Here is a 20803-nt window from a genome sequence, read left to right on the forward strand (position 1 = left end):
TTAGATTTTTGCGATTGCTCTAGCATTTCCGTCATGATACGTACCATCCAACACCATCAAGAGCGACGCGAATGCTCTAGCAGACGTATCTCAATACATTTGACGCATGCTATAGCATGCGTACCACGCGGGGTACGCCGGGCGAGCTGTAGGGGAAGGGGTAAACACTGTTTTATCTTTGTGTGCAGAAAAGGTCTCATGTGGCAGTAAGCGATCTGTGGTTGTGTCAGCAGTGACAGTAAGAAATAGACTACCTATATTTTATAAGGATAAAGCAACTGCTCAAGCATATCTGACAAAAAACTCAATAAACTTCGAATGCTATAGCATCCGCGACATAATTAAACTATCCAATGCGAATGCTATAGCATGCTCGTCCGGGAACGTGTTAAATGATGGTGAAAACCCTATCAAAATCCATTGGGTAGTTTAGAAGAACTATGTGCACAAACACAAGACAGACGCGGATAGCTACTTTGTTTTATACTATTTAGAGAAGATTGGGAATTGATATTAAACCACTAGTGACCTAAAAATTTTCAACTTTCAACAATGACAATTCTAATTTCAAACCAACAAATCTACTCCATATGTATATTCACCCAGTTTTTTTTTGTTTGTATAATGAGTTTCCGGACACTGTATATATACAAACGTTCCTCGATTACGAATATCCTTACAATGTTTGAATTCCTCTTGACCATTGGGTGGGAACCGACGCATCTGTCAATCCAACTACCGACCAGTATTTCTGTGTAGATTGAATGCAGTACAAATAAGATCCCTGAGGCGTGTGTTTGTAAATATCATGTATAATTGTATTATGAATCACTGAACAAAGTTAAGAGACGTCGCATGTAAGTTTTGAACATGTGGAGCACGTGAACAGAGAAAGGAGTTTCAGGAGAATTAATGACATGCAAGTGAATGGATAATGTCGTGACTCCCAGGAAGACAGAATATGATCAAATTATGTAATCAAATTTGTATTTATTTTCCGACATTATGTCCGGGTTAAATCTTCCCACAGGAAAAACTAAACCCTTCACACACTTTTCCACAAATGTAGTCAGTCAGATCATCTAGTCAATCCACATTATGCAAGTGCATTATATAAGCATAATAAATAAAACAAACACGTCAACTCACCAGAGATCAAATGGGAAAATAATTTACTGACTCCAGATATTTTCATATCTGAGGGTTCGGCACGGTAGAACTCTTGGACTGATCCGATCAAACCTACTGATCCATCAATATGAATATTTAAAAAATCTTTCGTAATCCTACATGTATTTAAAATGATTGATTTTTGCATTTTTATATATAAATTCTTTGACAGATCTAATACGCCTAAATTTATAATGAGAGAGCTAGGTATAAAATGGCAGTAGCCGAAATAACAAATGGTAATATTTTTATAGTCTGATTTATGCCAAATTCTTTTAATCTCATTTCCTAAATCTGTATTATTATTATTTATCTTATTATTATTATTTAATTTAAGCGTATACATTGTCCATACGCCATCATTATTATTTAAATACATATTTAATTGGGTTATGTCAAGAGTCGGAATAACAGAAGCTTATGTATACATCTGCATAAATACAACAGTACATGTGAGAGCAGAGTTGGGTGACGTTCCAGCCTATCTGCTTACCCCTGCGGAGAAATGGCACGATGATTATTAGTCAGTTACGTATGTAAATATTATTACAATAGTATCTTATACTGTTCTGATGACTGAATGCTTAAAATCATGTTTTGTTTTTTTATGAAGTGATTTTGTTTGATATAAAAGACTGATAAAACAGTGATGGGATTACGTCCCAGCATTCTGATTATATAATCTTATCTCGAGGTTAGAAGAAAGTATTCATAATTAATATAGATTAAGTGTATTGTATCTGATAAAAAATAAAAACAATAATAGTGCTCATTATTATGTCTTGCACTGCAGCTGACAAGAAATAACATTTATTTAACTCTTGACAGGCCAAGATGCCAAACAAAACGTCTGTAAACAAAGTGGGTCTTCGGACTACCGCATGATGGGCTTTTAAACTATAGAAATCCCAATTATTCAGTCAATTATTAATGGTAACTTGTCTATTTGCGCAGAAATACGTGAAATACTAAAATGATATGTCAAGTATTTAAGCTAATATAAGGATTATAGTAATTTTGGGTACTACCTGCTCCCCCACTTGGTTGCGGGATAGTTAATGTGATTATCACACAGAAGTCCCAACTGTCTAGAGCCAAAGGGACCATAGCATGTTTACTGAGGTAGAAGGAAGTGGGGAGGGGTTTGGGAAGATTGGCAAGAATTTGGCTGTTAATATTTGGTTACTAAATACGGGTAAAACCAGATCAAGCAATTCAGATTATTATTTTAATACAGGGTTTTCCAATAAGATGTGTTATTTTGATATTCAATCGTAAAAGATCAATGGTTTCGTTGCTTGTGTGGCACGTAGCGCCGTCTTGTTGAAAGTAAACGTTGTCCAGATCAATACCATCCAATTTCGCCCATAAAAAATCTTTAATCATCTCTCGATAGCGCAATCCATTCACCGTAACTGTTGCTCCAGCCTCATTTTCGAAATAGTAAGGTCCAATGACTCCGCCGGACCATAAACCGCACCAAACAGTCATACGTTGAGGATAGAGAGGCTTTTCAACAATAACTCTTGGTATTATAAAAGTGTTCATTTTAGTGCATTTTTAAATACATTTGTAAAGAAGAATTACATAAATTTAAACAGTGGGTATTTATTATTTACTAGTAGTAACAGAGCTTGCCTTTTAACCACTATAGCTGGCTACATTTGCAGTCCAGTGAAATTATGACCACTTTGAGGTGCACTGCAGTATGCAGTATGTTAAGCTAAGTTTTAAATGTTTTTTAATGTATTTCAATGAAAATTCAATCAAAAAAATGAAAAGTCAATGAAAATTCCAAAATATAAAAGTTGACATTGTAGAAATGTGTCCATTATTTCTATTAAAATTTACAATATTATATTTGGATTTGAGAAATTTACTAAATTTCATCTGTCTCATAGGGGTTGAAGGCAGCTTCATTGGTGCTATACAGAGATGTGCTTTATTTCAAATAAATCCATTTCAAATGGAAATGCAAAATGCAAAATGGGTATTTTCCATTTTGCATTTTAAATGCTTTTCTAAAAACCATTTTGCATTTTCCATTTTAAATGCTTTTTAGCAACATTCTTCCTACTATCTCCACTCATTTTTTTTCATAAGCCCCAAATATCAGTCGGTCCTTAACCTCGCTATGGGAGATAATTTACATTTGTCAAGTTACCTTGACAAGAGAGAGGAGCCCTGGCAATTGAGTGATACCATTACAAAAAATACTGATTCAAATACTGGTCATTACGCTGTAATATTAAATGTTAGATAGCAGTTTCTATGTTTTTACGTTGGCAACATTAGTCCCGCGCTGTTTTTTGTGGTTTCATAATCTGTAGTGGTGGTGTTTTTTGATTTACCATCATGTAATATGTTTGTTCTACATTGATGTCCATTATTAAATGACAAAATTGTTAAAAATTCTATAATTATTTCAATTGTTTGACCTGAGAAACCATTTTGCATTTTCAATGCATTTTGAAAATAGGCATTTTGCATTTGAAATGCTTTTCTAAAAACCATTTTGCATTTTCAAATGGAAAAGTTTTGACCCATTTCCATTTTGCATTTCAAATGGTTTTGGGTACCTATTTTGCACATCTCTGGTGCTATATGACGATATCCGAATTGATTCTGTTCAACAGCAAGTTTACCCTCCCCACCGGAATAACCATTGGCAATTAGTTAGTCCTGCAGTCTATGCTGTCGGTGACAGAGACAACCATCGGGAACCGAATTGATTCTGTTCAACAGCAAGTTTACCCTCCCCACCGGAATAACCATTGGCAATTAGTTAGTCCTGCAGTCTATGCTGTCGGTGACAGAGACAACCATCGGGAACCGAATTGATTCTGTTCAACAGCAAGTTTACCCTCCCCACCGGAATAACCATTGGCAATTAGTTAGTCCTGCAGTCTATGCTGTCGGTGACAGAGACAACCATCGGGAACCGAATTGATTCTGTTCAACAGCAAGTTTACCCTCCCCACCGGAATAACCATTGGCAATTAGTTAGTCCTGCAGTCTATGCTGTCGGTGACAGAGACAACCATCGGGAACCGAATTGATTCTGTTCAACAGCAAGTTTACCCTCCCCACCGGAATAACCATTGGCAATTAGTTAGTCCTGCAGCCTATGCTGTCGGTGACAGAGACAACCATCGGGAACGTACAAATGAATGCTCTCCATGATGAGTTTTCAAACCATCCATGAATCAGTCTGAAGAATTGTGCTGCAATGTGTACATCCCTTATGATTCGTAGATGGTTCACATAGATGGCAATGTTTCGATTTGATCGATGCAATCTTACACCAGATATCTTACACCTATACATAGATAATAGTTAATGATGATGATGACAATATAGTTTATATATCGACAAAAGCTATTTAATTAAGAGCGGGCCCGGCAATGCTTCGCTATTGCAAATATCTTCCTCGGGTGTCTGGACTTCTTCCACCATTAACCGCTGTATACTGCAATGTTACTATTAACAAAAAAACTACATTATATCGACATTAATTCGACTTAACGTGTCTCATTCCAGTGCAAAGATATTGTGTTAAGTATTCCTCGGGCGTCCCCAATTTCTTCTATCATTCAAACAACTCTGTATATACAACTTTGAAATTTTCATCCAAATCCGTTGACTACTTTTGAGTTTTACGAGAACAAACATACTTAAGTTGAATTTTTATATGTATATATAGATTATAGTTTTTTGAATCAGTACAAAATGCAAGTAAGACATATTACAACTACAAAATTATTTAAATTCAAACAGAATTATATTATTATATTCCCCAAGGCCAAAGTAATTACCGTAAACGGTAAAGAAAATCTGTTATTATTATTCCTTTATGCGTTTGCTGTTTCTGACATGCAATAGAAATACAATAGACAGATTGAGTAAACACTGTATTTTTATGCCTAAAGAGTAAAAATGTTCAACTGTATTGGGTGTATTTAGCACGGTAGGTATTCAGCTCAACATAATATTATAAATTAATAGAAAACTGCATTTCAGAGTTTTAGCTAGTGAAATTGTTTTAGCCGTGTTTAGTGAGTAATTGTAAGATACTTCCCCATATTACAACTCTCAGAAAGAAGACTCGTTTCCGAATTTTGAATTTTTTAATGGAGTTATAGACAGCCCTGATTTATTGAGTCCAATCATCTTCAACATACCAACTAGAAGTACTCGATCGAAAATTTATTTTTAATTGCAACAATAATATCAAGACCGAGTCATTTAGGTACTCGCTTGTACCTAGATTGCTTGGAGTTGGCAACACTTGCCGAGAAATTGTAGATATGTTCAATTGCACGGGCTATAGTTACAAGAAGGCTATAATAACATATCTCGGCAATAATTGTAATTAAGGTTAGCATAGTTACTATTCTTCTGCATGGGTTCTTTATAATTTTAAAAGAAAATTCCACTTTTGATTACTGTTCTACTTAATTATTATGTACATGTTTGTAGAAGCCCACATGGGCGTAGAATATACAGGGTTTATCGGCACTAACCCGACAAACTTTAACCAGCTATTCCTTAGCACATTTGGAGTAAAAAATGTTATGGGCACTTTGCTGTCCGGTAGCATTTTTTTTTAAATAAAAACAAAAAAAAATAAAATTTCCACACTACATCACTGTCATTGGCATTGCGTTTCGTGTTCAACAGCTGTTATAAGCAAGTATGTCAAAAAGCGTCTTCGCTCTTTCGCACACACTAAATAATAATAGTTAAAAATGAGACGAATGGTGCCGTGCCATTTCGCTGTGCTTGTAAAAGTGCGCCAATATAGGTACACACGTGCATTATTCAACGGAATTCGAATAAAATATTTGCCAGATGGGTTTTCAAACTTTGACAAAGGATAAAACAGTGGTGACATGTGGTGAAAATATGAATAATAAATTTTTATTAAAAAAAAACGTTACCGGACAGCAAAGTGCACATACGATTTTTTACTCCAAATATGCTAAGGAATAGCTGGTTAAAGTTTGTCGGGTACGTGCCGATACACCCTGTATAAATAAATTTCATTCCCCTCTCCACTCAGACCTTCAACACACCTCAATCGGGGATACCATAAGTCCCACTCGCTCCTTTGGGAAGTTAATTTCAGTATCACCCCGGTGAGAGATCACCGGTTTGAAATGGTTTTAGCTATGTTTAGTGATCTGAATAGCTAGGTACTTGTCACTCTTTATCTTCCCCACTTCATTCGGCTTAACAATTTGAAACTGGCTGTACCAATATTGATGTGAATTGAACCAATGAAGAGTTCTAAACATGGAAGTCGTTACGACTAAGTCCATTTTCTCTAGAACTAGAGTTAGAAAAGTCCTTATTCCTTCAATGTAGAATCCATACTAGGCCTTGTGGTGTCATATTTCAAGGGATTACTTGAAATTTAAACCCTTTATTTGAAAGTACTGTATGCAGTGGCTTAGAAACAAACTTCTGTGCCCAGTGTCGTCTTAAACTAGGCTGGGGCCCTTGGGCACACAAGAATTTGGGGCCCTTTTGTAAAGTAAAAAAGCAAATTATAATACCATTTCGTCATGGGTCGGGCCTGATGGGGCCCCCTTCCCTTCCCCTAACAAAGCACCACTTTGAATTTTAAATTGAATGTTTTGTGGATTAATTTTGAGCTATCATATATTTTTTTGACCGAAACACATTCCTAGAACAATAAAATATGTACCAAAACAACATTAATTGCGTTAATTTGATAAATTGATAGGTTTTACGATGTTTTCGTCAAGTATCACGCATCAGATTTGCATCGCGGCAAATTTGAAATTTCGATTCCAAAGATAAATTATTTAAAAATATTCTGGTGTTGCCAGGTGAAAGAAAGTAGTGGCTATATCATCAATGATGTTGGCGCAAGCGATTCCGACCTTGTTCTTTATACAAATTCTGTACATAGAAGGGTCAAAATCGCATTCAAAATTTTTTCCGCGCGCATGCGCACACACCGCCCGCATTATCGCGTTTTGCGAGAGAAATTGTCAGTCCTTCGGGGCCCCCTGAGAATGGGGGCCCTGGGCACGGGCCCCGTGTGCCCTTATGGTGAAGACGGTATTGTCTGTGCCCCTGGCAAACTATTGCATAAATCTTTTATGAGGTAATTAATTTTACTTTTTTTTTTTTTTTGTAAAGACACAAACATTCCCAGGTTGCGAATAATCTAATAATGTTTGATTTCCTCCGGACTACTCTCATCATTATCTCGGAAAAATGTCACTTGTGCAATGATGGAGGACTAGCATGTGGAATGATAGCCCGCCACCGTATTGTTTCCTACCTTCTGTCTCTTGCAAGATCCAGATTCCACGAAAAAGCCATCCGCACAGCATCAATGATGACATGAGTTCCGTGGAAAATGCTTTCCAGGGCCCCCTGTGTGGAGTTAGAGGAACGGCTGCGCTGCCTTTTTTTATACAAAACTTAATTTTGGATTTCAGGCTAAAATACCCAACCAAACTGAATGATCTTTGTTTTAAATCAGAAGGTGGATATAGCAAATAATATCTAGTACTGCTCAGAAGTAATTGATTTATTTTTAATGAGATTATCCCCTAAACCCTCTGACATTATGCAATGTATTTCTCTTAGAAGAACTGTCGAGATAAATTCGCTAATTTTGAACGTATTTCAAAGTAAAATACTGTTATTGAAAGCAAATGAAAGACTCTTTCAGATTTTAGTATTAGAAATCGACATATGCAATTGAAAATTTTAATATTTTGAACGCAAAGATATATACATATATCTCCCAAAGAGACGGTTGTTTTTTTTATGTGAAGATATTGCGCAATCAAGTGGAGCTAATACCGAATGTGATAAAGCAAGGTGTGTGTGCCAAATCAGAGTTGTGTGGTGGTTCATCCTCTCTGCCTAACCCTGCGGTGAGAGGGTTAGTTAGTTAATAATTTCCATGCATTTTAACCATTAGAAGACAAATATTTTGTATTTTGTAAATATCTTAAAGCCAAATATAATATTGAAAATTATATTTGAAATAATTGACAAGCATCTACAATACCAACGTTTTACTTAGGAATTTTCATGAACATTATTGAAATGCGTTTAAAACTTCTAAAACCTAGCTCTATACACTGCACATTGAAGTGCACCTGAAGGTTCTCATTCATGATTTCACTGAACTGCTATTGTAGTTAGTCATATCCTGGGTTAACATCATGGTTTGGCCCCCTTTGTGACCAAACCCCCCAGGCGACTGCTCAGGCCATCGCTACCCCACTGACAGACAATATGACTGAGTAATCCAGTCACTGTGGAAAATCCCTATTGAAAAGGTTTCACTACTCATCTTTTAGTAGATATACAGGGTGTATCGGCAAGTACCCGACAAACTTTAACCAGCTATTCCTCAACACATTTGGAGTAAAAAATGTTATGGGCGCTTTGTTGTCCGGTAACATTTTTTTTTTATTAAAAACAAAAAATAAATAAAAAAAATCCACACTCCGTCACTGTCATTTGCATTGTTTCTCGTGTTCAACAGCTGTTATTAGCAAGTGTGTCAAAAAGTGTCCTCGCTCTTTCGTACACACTAAATAATAATAGTTAAAAATGAGACGAATTTTGCCGTGCCATTTCGTTGTGATTGTAAAAGCGCGCCAACGTAGGTACGTACGTACATTATTCAACTAAAACTCGAACAAAATATTGCCAGATAGGTTTTCAAACTTTGACAAAGGATAAAACATTGGTGACATGTGGTGAAAATATGAATGATAAATTTTTTATTGAAAAAAATGTTACCGGACAGCAAAGTGCCCATAACATTTTTTACTCCAAATGTGCTAAGGAATAGCTGGTTAAAGTTTGTCGGGTACGTGCCGATACACCCTGTATATATACTGGAATAATACCACACCCACTATTTCACCATGAAAGTGTTCACATTTAGAAAAAGCTTGTCTGATAAGAAACAGTTTTCTGGAATTTTGTATTCATTCATATTATTGGTTAACTCACTTATCTCTGGATCCGAAGATTGTGAATTCAAATGCATTAATGTTTTTAATAATATTTGGTGTGGATTGTTGACATCAGAAGATATAGACTTGCCCTCATATGAAATCCGGGTAGCATTTTGACGAACTGGAGACAAACCACGTGATCATATTTTTGGCACCGTGATGGTTCGAGAATGCTTTGAATAATTTACGACATCAGTCGTACGTTTGAACGCCGAAGAGCACACATTAAAATAACCAGACCCGGCGCAGAAAAGTACAGTTGACAAAGTAAGGCAATTGCTTGCAGCACAGTCTTGCAGCACAGTCTTGCAGCACAGTCTTCGCAAGGTGAAGCGACGCTTAAGTTGAGTGCGGCGGGTAAGATATGACACGTTTATAAAAGTGTCTTAACTAAACAGTATAACTAAATACAAAATTTTGCAAACAAGCCCGAACTTTTGTTGATATGTAGTTAAGTTTTTTACGCAGCCAGGAATTTGTGTGCCATTGTAAAAAGAATTAGTATTTCGCAAGCAGATTTTGTTTTCGCGCACTAAATTGTGATATTACAATGCGAGGTGCCTGTATACTGTCAGATTCCTTTATTGACAGGGATACGCCCAAGCCACGTGGTTTGTTCCCCTCGCCTTTACGGGCAGCTCTGTTTATTCTTACTCTGCTGTGTGGATAAAATGTATTTTATTATCCCTTTTACATCAGGAATATAATATAATAGTGATATTGATTCTTAAGCCCATTCTACATATGTGCTAAGGTAATGGTCAGAATTTGTGCATTATATAAAATATTTGTACATTATTTTTCTATTCAGAATTTCATATAACTGTTTTATAAGGACAGGTTGTTTCACAAAATTTGAACAATTCATCAAATTTCAAAGTTAATATTCAAGTTCTGTGAAAGTCCTATTCATGTTATCATATCTTGTGTTATCATACACTCTACGATATTACTTTTTACTCCTACACCAAACTCAAGAGCGTACTCTTCATTGGTGCAAAAATACTAAAAAACTTATTTTGTTCTTATGCCATTCACTATGTATTTTTGGAACAATATTATAATTTTTTTATATGTTATATATTTTAAAAGAATACTTTTTTGCAAAAAAAAATGTTCTTCTATTATCCAAGTACTGAAAATAGTACCAAGTACTAAATAATAACTAAATTTCAAATAATAAATGAAGACCCCAAGGCAAGAAGTTGTTAACTTACATTGAAGGCATTCTGAGATATTTAGACTTTTGCGTTTTGCCTTATAATTTTTTATTTGAATGTCATATACAATGTACTGATCCTTCATGGTGTAGTAAACAAACCAAATTTACATTACATCTAGTAATATTAAGTAGTTTTGCAGTCTAAAAGTTAAAATAAACATGTTTTCTACAAAAAAATGTAGTTAACATGTTCATGCCATCTTCAGGGATAGGTGAGGAAGATACAGAATTGAAAGGCAAGAACATGTTAAATTCTTGTTGTTTTATTTAATCAAACAAATTAAACATTTTTTTTATATAAAGTAACTAAATAATAATTATTATTGAAAAGAAAAGGTAGCAGAGCATGTGTCAATTTTTTTTTGAGACTTAAGTCTATCAATCCACGAAAAACCTCATCCAGGTATGGTAACAATTTTTGGATATCATTCCATTTGGCCGCATCGATTTCTTTGTTATCTCTCACTTTTGATGACAGCATTGGCGGGGAAGATAATGTTTCACACCTTTTTTTAAGATCCACTTCTTTCCAAGGCTCTTCTTCGGAGAGTGATTCGCGATATTTATAAATCCCGAATTCCTCCACTCTTATCCAGCGAATTCCTTTTTGAAAGTTAACCTTTTTTCCGATAGTGTTTTTTGTATTGTGTATAAAGTTCAATTGCTGCCCTAATTCTTTAATATTAACAAACTTATCAGCCATCATTGTCACGATGGGTATATTTTTTGTGTTAGCCGAAATCATTAAATTTACATATTGGTCCACTGATTGAATGGACTGGCATCTATTAATTTTTTTTCTACCAATGCAAAATCTCTATCAGAGTCCATATATGAGTGACCAACCTCAGGAAATTTATGGTCAATTATTTTGAATTTTTTTGCTAGAATTAAATATTTCCAAAACATAATAAATTATATTTTGACCGGCACAAGAGTCACTCCTCGCAATAAGGTGAGACTTGTTGCTCTGAAGTTGCATGGTGTTGACAAAGGCCATTAAACAACTGGCAATTTCCTCGCTCCCTCTGCCCCCTTCGTTTTCACTCCAAACATGGAAATATGACCTATTTAACTCCTTTGTCACACAATGTAATCCCAAATTATAGAGCCACAGTTTTCTTAAATAGAAAGCCACTTTGTGGATATCTTTGGGAGAGGTAGCGTCTTTTCCAAATCAAATGTGATGAAACAAGTTTCATCACATTCAGATGCCTTTTTCTTATCATGTTTTTGCATTTCAAATGCAGCTTTGTACATATTTACATGAATTTGGTCAGATTTTTTGCTAACGCAAGTCCCACAAGTGTCTGTCTTAGGCACACCAAACGACAAGTTGAAATCCTCTGTAAAGATTCTAGTGTAACGATTCAACGAAAGAGGGCATACTCTTTTTCTCCACAAAACATATTATAGAGCTCATACAGTTTTGGGATTGACAAATCGGATGCGAGGTACAATTTACTCAATACTTTAAATCAAACTCACCAGTGATTTAAAGTATTGAGTATCTCATCTTGTTGTACGTATTCCAAAATTATATCTCCTGTACCAGTGGTAGTAGCGATATACTCTAGACTACTCTGATTATCTTCTGAAAATACAAAGTACAATAAAATAATCATTTTTAGTTCAATGTTCAAAAGAATTTAGTGTCACAATAAAGTATGTTTAAGTTTACCTACCATTAACATGACATCATATTGAGATATTCCTAATAATATCCCAAACTCAACACCAGTCAAAGAGTCTTGAACACTTTCTGAAACGAAATATTGTAAAGCATTAATGAAGGAATTTAAAACATAAGAAAACATAAAAGAATATTCAGAGTCACAGAGTAAAACATTTTTTTTGCATTTACCATCCATTAAAATTACATTATTTTGGGGTATTTCTAAATGCTTCTCAGGTTGTACTAAATTAGTGGACTCTTGAACACTTCCTGAAACAAATTAATAAGCATTACAATAAAAAAATTGTTGACTTTTAGACAGAAAAACACCAAAACAAAAATGATTCACCCATTTTAAAACTACTTTAAGGATAAATTAAGATGAACAATAATGTTTTATACAGCTTACCTGATTCCCTGATCATCTTTTGACACATCTTCACCATTTTTTCACCTCTGGAACTCATTTTCAATGATTTTTAAATAAAAAAACACCCACTGCAAAACTTTTTAAAACCACCAAAGTAAACGTTAAAGTGAGTGAATAACATGTTAACCATAGAAATCTAAACCAATGTAGATGGGAAGAAGTTGTTAATTACAGAATTACGGCAAGAACTTGCTAACTTAGTAGTTAACAAGTTCTTGCCCTGATTTTATCAACTTAATGTCACAGAAACACGTAGTTAACATGTTCATCACATTGATTTAAGCATGTTCTTGACGTTTTTAAGCTCTGGCATGGTGTTCATTGGGAAGAGCGTATGCGAATTAGTTTAGAGAGCATTCTAACTCATTTTTTACGAAAATGTAAGTTAACAACTTCTTGCCTTGGGGTCTTCAAATAACTTCCACAGAAATTGATTTAAAAATTTGAAACTTGATAAATCATTCAAATTCTGTAAAACAACCCACCTTATTTTCCACCTTGACTTTGAAAGGTTTTCAAAAACTATCATTCAATAATAGTTAAAAAAATGATAGATACAATAGAAAAATTCAATAATAATCAGAATAGATGATACCGTAGAAAAATTCAATAATAATCAGAACAGATGATAACTATAGAAAAATTCAATAATAATCAGAACAAATGATACTATAGAAAAATTCGATAATAATCAGAGATACCATAGAAAAATTCAATAATAATCCGAACAGCTGTTATACTATAGAAAAATTCAATAACTATCAGAACAGGTAATACTATAGAAAAATTCAATAACTATCAGAACAGGTGATACTGTAGAAAAATTCAATAACTATCAGAACAGATGATACCATAGAAAAATTCAATAATAATCAGCACAGATTGGTACCATAGAAAAATTCAATAATTATCAGAACAGATGATGAAATAGAAAAAAATCACCATACATTACTATTTTATGTAATATTAGGTAACTACACAGTGAACACATAAAAACGAAAGTGTGCATCTTTTGCAGTCTGCTTTCTTGACTTCTTTCTTCCGTTGTCCCACAGCTGTTAAAAAAACATGCAGGTAGAGAGACCCCTTTCAAATTATATAGCTACTTCAACTTGGCAGGTGCTAGACCATCTGCCAGAGTAGAGCAAGAGCACCTGCTTGTTTTGCTTGCCTCCACCCAAAGTAAACTGCACACAATCTAATTCAAGAACAAATTAGAGAACCTTTAATATTTGACTTCAATATTATCCAACTCCATGTTGAAGCTGTTTGCACGGTTTGACTTAGAATCGGAAATTGATTGCATGTTTTTCGATTTTGATGTTCTAGGTCAACATTTCAAATTATGGATAGAGAGGGAAGGTGAATTTATATATTCATTTTGTTTAAATGGGAAAATTTCAAAATTATATAGAAGATTGGAGTCATGTTCAGACTTAGAAGACATGAGATGATAGGCAGGAGGCAATTTTAGATACGGCTTGATAGAAAAGAGGATATTTGTTTAGAGAAGGACAGCAAAAAAAATATGTGATCTAAAGTTCCCACTTTTAGACCGCAGAATGTGCAATCTAATCTGGGTCAATCTGGTCAAGCACTTGAATTTTATAAAGCTGAGAAAGAAAGAACCGAACATTGTCCAATTCTCTTTCGAATATGTGGGGAAATTTATTATTTTTTTAAATGGGGGAATTGTTGAAAACACGGTTTTGATGGGATAGTCCTTTGTATTGAGGCATAGCAGGCTCCCTTGGATTGACTAGCAATGTGCCAATACAATGTGCCGAAATAGGAGGTTATCATTGAAAGGGATAAGTGCCTTATTGACATTATATTTATAAAGTTGACAAGTGTCTAATTATGTAGTATGTTTTTGTTAACAGATATCTCTGCATCTTCAAGAGTGCCGAGCAGCGAGAGTAGCGCTTGGGGTTCGAGACATCGATCGAGCGGGATCAAGTAGGTCTAGGCGGTGTCAGTGGCGCCGTACTTTGTTGGCGTCAACCGGCTCGCGGACTGGACTGACACGGGAGCTCTAAGTACCCCACGCACGGATAACTCCACAGTCTGTAAGTGATGCATTTGATTTGTCAGTTATTATTAGACATACAGTCGAATCATTTTAACCTTTCCTTATCTGTGATTTGTATTTACTACACATTGCTTCTAATAACTTTAATAACTCTATAAATATTATATATTCTGGGTTCAGATTTTAGGTATTCCTCCGTTATACATTTATGCACTGAATTAAAAAATAATATATTACATACTTTTCAAATTCAATTAAAAATCAGAGTTTTTTGTTAAAAATCAGGAACAAATACATCAATACAATCAACCGTGTGACAATGATACGCAAAGAGTGTGCGAGGAAATGAAACGCTATTGATGTCCCGCTTTAATTCGCTATGCGGGAACATGAGACATCCACACTTCTGCAGTTGTAGTTTTTGATTTAGACCATCGATACCTACGACCGCACAGCTGTGTTTGTGCCAGCAGCGCCGCTAGCCAGTTGGCCGCGAACCGTCGTTAGATGTGGACCCCTCGCACGTTTCTTTAGCATCTGCCGATGGTTTTTTCATGTTTTCAGCAATTAAATTACTATTATTATCACTTTTGATATAAAATATAATAAACATAATCGATTAGCTAAGAATATTCATATTTTTCTGATATTAAATCGCTTATTTTGAGATGTGTATTGACTACACAGCACCGGAACGCGTGTATTTTTTTAGCACAGTAAGGGAAAGGTTAAAGGAATTTTAGCTTGTTTAGTAGTGTACTACGTTCCAAACCAATTGGAACCACTATCGGTGTGCACAAATATATTCAAACATGCGCTTTTTCTAATGATTTAGGTATTATTTAAGTAAATTTACGGGCCTCAACATTTTGCTTGCAATAAATCGTATCAAACGTGTGATACGATCGCGTGCATTAGCCTTCGTGTGCTGCCGTATCACGCCTATGTTTGAACTAGCAACATTGATTAAAAATTAATTATTTTAATACCACCCAACTGCTCCCAACTGTCTGGAGCCAGTGAGACTATGGCATCCCCTATTGGGGTATGTTGTGAGGCTGACGGTAGCGGGAAGGGGAATGATATCTGGTCAGAGATTCAACCAATCAACTGAATGTGGTGGTTGTAAGATGGACAGATAGCTTATGTTTTGTTGTCGTAGATGGCATAAATGAAGGTTGTCACTATCTGCATCCCAGCCCTTTAAATCAGCATTATCCCCGAGCTGATTTAAAGATACATCCAGTAGTTTCTTATCTTCTTTTACATGCACTTTTTTTTAAATTAGAGATGAGTCCTTATTGTGTCGATCAGTTTGGGGTTTAGGATCACAGGGGCCTGTCTACAAAAACATAGTTTTGAGATAAACGCAAATAAAGATTGGCATGCTTATATGTCCAACTGATATGCCCAACTGTATCTCTTAAATGGCTGTATATACGAGATAGAGCTTTGTGTCACTAATGAATATGATTATGGCATTACCGAAACCAAGCTTAACTCAAAACACCAGGCCCCTGTGATCCTAAGCCCCCGAGTTAATGCTTCTATATTCATTCACCTGTTCTAAAAATTTCTCTTTGCAAGCATAATAATTAGTTGTCGGCGCAAATGTGGGACATTCATTTGCATGGATTAGAACCCTTGTGTGCAAACGTCGGATGTCCAATAAATCAATAATATTACAATATTGCCGCAGCAGCTGTAAAATTGAAGGATGTACAGATGGCGTTATCTATGCAATATTTTTGATAATATATCAACTGTGGGCACTTATTCAGCTGTTCCATTTGTCTTATTAAAATGCGTGGAAGCATAGATCCCGCTCTAGTAGTTTCTTATCCCGCTTGTACCACTAGTTTCTGGACACCGTGTATAATAGAAACAAAGAGAGATATGATACGGAACATGGAGACATTATTGTGCTACGACAAAACTACATGGACGATAGTCCAATTTGATAAAATGGGCTATGCATTTGGTGTGTAGGTGGAAAAAAAAGGCGGGGCGCCGCCGTGCGTAGTGCGATTTGATTGGGTGAATGATGTTGGTAACTCGTATTGTGCGCCCGGTGCAATACTGATAATGGTTCATGACCAACTCCCTTCTTTCTATTTGTTTGTGTTTTGACTAATGTTCCTGTTTGTGTGTGTGTGTGTGTGTGTTGCAGCTTAGCAGGCGTGTGTGGGTGTATCCCGTCCCAGTGGTTGGTTGCAGCAGATTGAGAGAGGGAGACTGACCTATCCACCGCCACCATGAATGAGCTAGACAGCCTGAGGCAAGAGGCAGAGACGTTGAAGAATGCCATCCGAGTAAGTCATCTGTTGTTTTTTAAAAATAGAATAAGAAGAAATAATAAATAATTAATTTAACCATTTTAGATAACTATGCACAAAAGACGATGTAAATATACCGCTGCGCATAAGGTCGGATCAGTGCAAAAGTGACTTGTTACTTTTGTATGGCTAAATGGCCTTAAACCAGACTCAAGGTCGACTTTACCATAGCAAAGTTGAACTGGTGTTAAAGAATCTAATTAGTAACATAGCTAATTTATAACAAATATTTAGTTACACCAATTTTTTATGAAAAGTGGTTACATAACTTGTATATATCTGAAAGATTACAGAATAACAGTAAAATTCCAACATTGAAACACTTTTCAAAATACCTTCCTCTATCTAGGAATAATTTACTTTAACCATCTTCCTTTACATCTAGTAAATATGGAAATTATTTGTGAATTTCAGCTTAAATTGAAAAATTACCTCAAACATTAATTAGTATCAAGTCCTTTATTGATATACCACGCACACAGACTACTGTTCTAGTAGTCTCCATCTCGGTAATGTAGGTAGCTTAAAAAATACTCCAAATAATACAGAATTTTGACAAATTTTGAAGTGTAATAAATATAAACCAATGCAGAAAATGCTTAAGACAGACTACATTACAGTAAGGACTTCCACACACACCACTGTCTTGTAAAACAGACTTCGTATTTTTCACTATCGTGCCTCAAACACTCGATATAATGCCTAGATAACATGAGGACAGTACAATATTTTTCTGTCTCTGCTCCGTGAACAGATCAACCGCGCAGGGTAGGACAATACAACAATTCTACTATAGTTCCAAGTGGGACGCTCCGAAAAATGGATATACGATGTTGCGTATTACGAGAAATATGAGATTCAAGCCAAGATACGTACGCGTGGAGCTACTTGTTATTGTCCTACTGTCTTGTCAAAATACGTTTACATGCGAAAAATGCGGCAAGGCGCGGTTGAGGGGGTAAGACACTATCCTGCGGAGATAGCTTACCCGTCTATTTCTTGGATAATGTCTTGATTCACTGTCCTGTCCTCCAAAATACTGTTCACACTAAGATAATGGAGCTGGAAAAAGACAGAATTGTACTGTCCTCGTGTGATCCTTGCATTAGTCATAGAAATCTCAAAGGACAATTAGTTTTAGCAGCGTTATAATGTTGTGTTGTGTTGTTTTCAGGATGCGCGCAAGGCGGCCTGCGACACCTCGCTGGTACAGGCCACGGTCAGCCTGGAGCCCATCGGCCGCATCCAGATGCGCACACGCCGCACTCTGCGTGGACACCTAGCCAAGATATACGCCATGCACTGGGGGAGCGATTCTAGGTACACACTAAGTTCCTAAACATATTACAGACTGGCCTCTGAGACTCTAATTTATCATTCAGTTAATCACCTTACATTGCGACGTAACCTGACTCTTGAAGATCCTTTAAGCCCTCAAATAGCTAAATGACATGTTATATTTACAGTGGAATAACTTATCGATTAAAATCTCTCTAAAAGATTAATATTTAATCGTTAAGGACAATATTAACCATTCTCAAATGAAAAAAATGTGAAACAGAAAAGACTAACGGATTCGGTCACATCTGTGTATTGACCAGGTCTACTGATTGTTGGGGAATTGCTCTGACTACTGGGCTAATTCGACTACATCAATTTCTTCATAGTTTTTGCTATGGAAATGCGAAATTTGTTGAATTTTTAATGCTTTGGATTTTCGACAATATTCGAAGTTTTGTGAAATTAATTTTAATATTTAATAATTGTATGCAACAAGTGTGGCAAATTGGTTTGTAGCCGATTAAATAAGTATGATGCTGGTTAAAGCTAAGTCCTTCATTCTTGCAACTTCAGTCTTTTACAGTGGGACAAAGGATAAATTAAATATTGTCAGGTTATCTGTAACCTTTGAATGTCCTTGTTTTAGAAAACACCGTCCCACAAGCATAGGATTCAGGACAGATCATTGTGCTACCTCCCATGTTACGCCTTATTTCTTTGAGAATAATTTCATTTGGTATAAGCTAGTATGAATGTTGTCTAATCTCTGTGATTGTTTGACAAGTGTTGATGCAATATTCTCCGTCGAACTTGATGTAGTAGTCCCAGAGAAAGCTTATACGTATGTCATCGACGATTGTCCTCATCCTTCTCAAACGTCTTGTACGAAAACGAAAAAGATAGAAGATACTTGATCAATGACGTCATGTACGACCTCCCTCTGGGACTTGCATACCTTAATGTTTTTAAGACGATTTCATAAAGACAATATAAACTCTCTTTATTAAAATGTTCCGATACTAAATTTGGATAAATTCGAAGTTCCTGACTTCAGACAAGAAACATGTTCAAAAACCACACTGTTTCCACTTTGAAGTTTGTTCTTCAGTCATTACTGTAAGCTTGAAATTACCAACATGACCTAGCTATTCAGAGTTAGTCACTATAAATATAAACTTTGATGTAACATCCAAGTGAAACATTTTGTAGACAAATCTCCAACCCTTTTTTCTATATTATTTTTTTATTATATTTGAATGCTTACGCCGCAATGTAAAGTGAGGTTATGTATAATGAGACGTGAAACGTACAACGCACATAGAGCCAGCGGCCAATCTCCATATAATATCGAACCGTGTGACTCAGAATGTTTACCCTTCATTTCTTACTCTTGTAGTGTTGTGTATTATCCTTTTCTTATTATTTTATTTCTTTTCGGGTTTAAAATAAAAAGTTTAATATTAACTTTTTGTATGAAAAAAAGTTATATCCCTACAAAAGGTTAATTTAACTTATTGTATGAAAAAAAGTTTTATTTTCTCACAAAAGTATAATTTAACTTATTGTATGAAAAAAGTTTTATTTTCCCCACAAAACTTTAATTTAACTTATTGTATGAAAAAAAGTTTCATTTTCACTACAAATGTTTATTTTAACTTTTTGTATGAAAAAAGTTTTATTTTCTTCACAAATGTTTAATTTTAACTTTTTGTATGAAAAAAACTTTGAACTGTTCATACTAAATGTTAGAATTAGGGAGAAAAAAAAATTACGTTCTGGATATATAAATAAAACTTATACATATTTGACTTAAAACTAAGGTTGTGGGTCAAATTCCCACTGCAGAGAATTTTTTTTTGTGCTATCTGAATGTTGTAGTTGTGTTGAATTTGATGAAATTAACATAAATTTCTATATATAAATAATTATAGAATTCATGTCAAATAAACAGACATTACATCTTATTTGACAATATCAATCTTTTCCCAAAGATATTGCTCTCGAGTTATTTCTTCACATTTATGATAAAATAAACTTGACAAAATTTTTAGATAATTAAAAAATATAGTTGAATCAAAATGAAATACTGAAGAATGGGGTGAATTATAATAACAATAATATAATTTTCATCAATAATTCTTTCTGCACTAAGGACGGGATGTTTCACAGAATTTCATCAATTTTCAAAGCTGATTTTCAATTTCTGTGAAGGTTTTTTTCAAGTTCTGTTATTATATCATAATTTTCCGGTTGTTTCTTAAACCTGAAATATTAAAATGACTTGGATAGATCCTTCATAGAACTTCAAAATTTACTTAAAATTTTTAAGAATTGTTCAAATTTCAAACTTAATTTTCAAGTTCTGTGAAAGTTCTATTCAAATTGTTATTATGTCATTATAGGCCAGTTGCTTCACATAACTGAAATAATAACAGAACTTGGAAATTGACTTTCGAATTCTGTGAAATAACTGGCCCTGATAATTTATGTTAACTTATTATAAAATTCATGTTCACTCACAAAAATATTTTCTTCTTTGATTTCAATATTTTGTTAAAATGGAATTTAAAAAAAAAATGATATTGGGTTCTAATATTCATATCAAAATGTATATCACCTTTTTTGTACCGAAAGTT

General features: G+C 34.9%; 1 protein-coding gene across 1 annotated transcript in view; it reads left to right on the forward strand.

Annotated features, from left to right (window-relative positions):
• The window catches only part of LOC149409849 (guanine nucleotide-binding protein G(I)/G(S)/G(T) subunit beta-1), a 51727-nt gene that overhangs the window by 18974 nt on the left and 11950 nt on the right, over nt 1-20803 (forward strand). Inside the window, exons 2-4 of the mRNA XM_089649239.1 lie at nt 14402-14587; nt 16721-16862; nt 18061-18206. Of these exons, the coding sequence (XP_089505365.1) occupies nt 16806-16862; nt 18061-18206 (203 nt within the window). The 5' untranslated portion in view covers nt 14402-14587; nt 16721-16805. The remainder of the gene's footprint in view (nt 1-14401; nt 14588-16720; nt 16863-18060; nt 18207-20803) is intronic.

This window comes from Hesperophylax consimilis, chromosome 29 (assembly GCF_061612785.1).
Source record: "Hesperophylax consimilis isolate HC1 chromosome 29, BYU_Hcon_1.0, whole genome shotgun sequence".
Taxonomy (NCBI): Eukaryota; Metazoa; Arthropoda; class Insecta; order Trichoptera; family Limnephilidae; genus Hesperophylax; species Hesperophylax consimilis.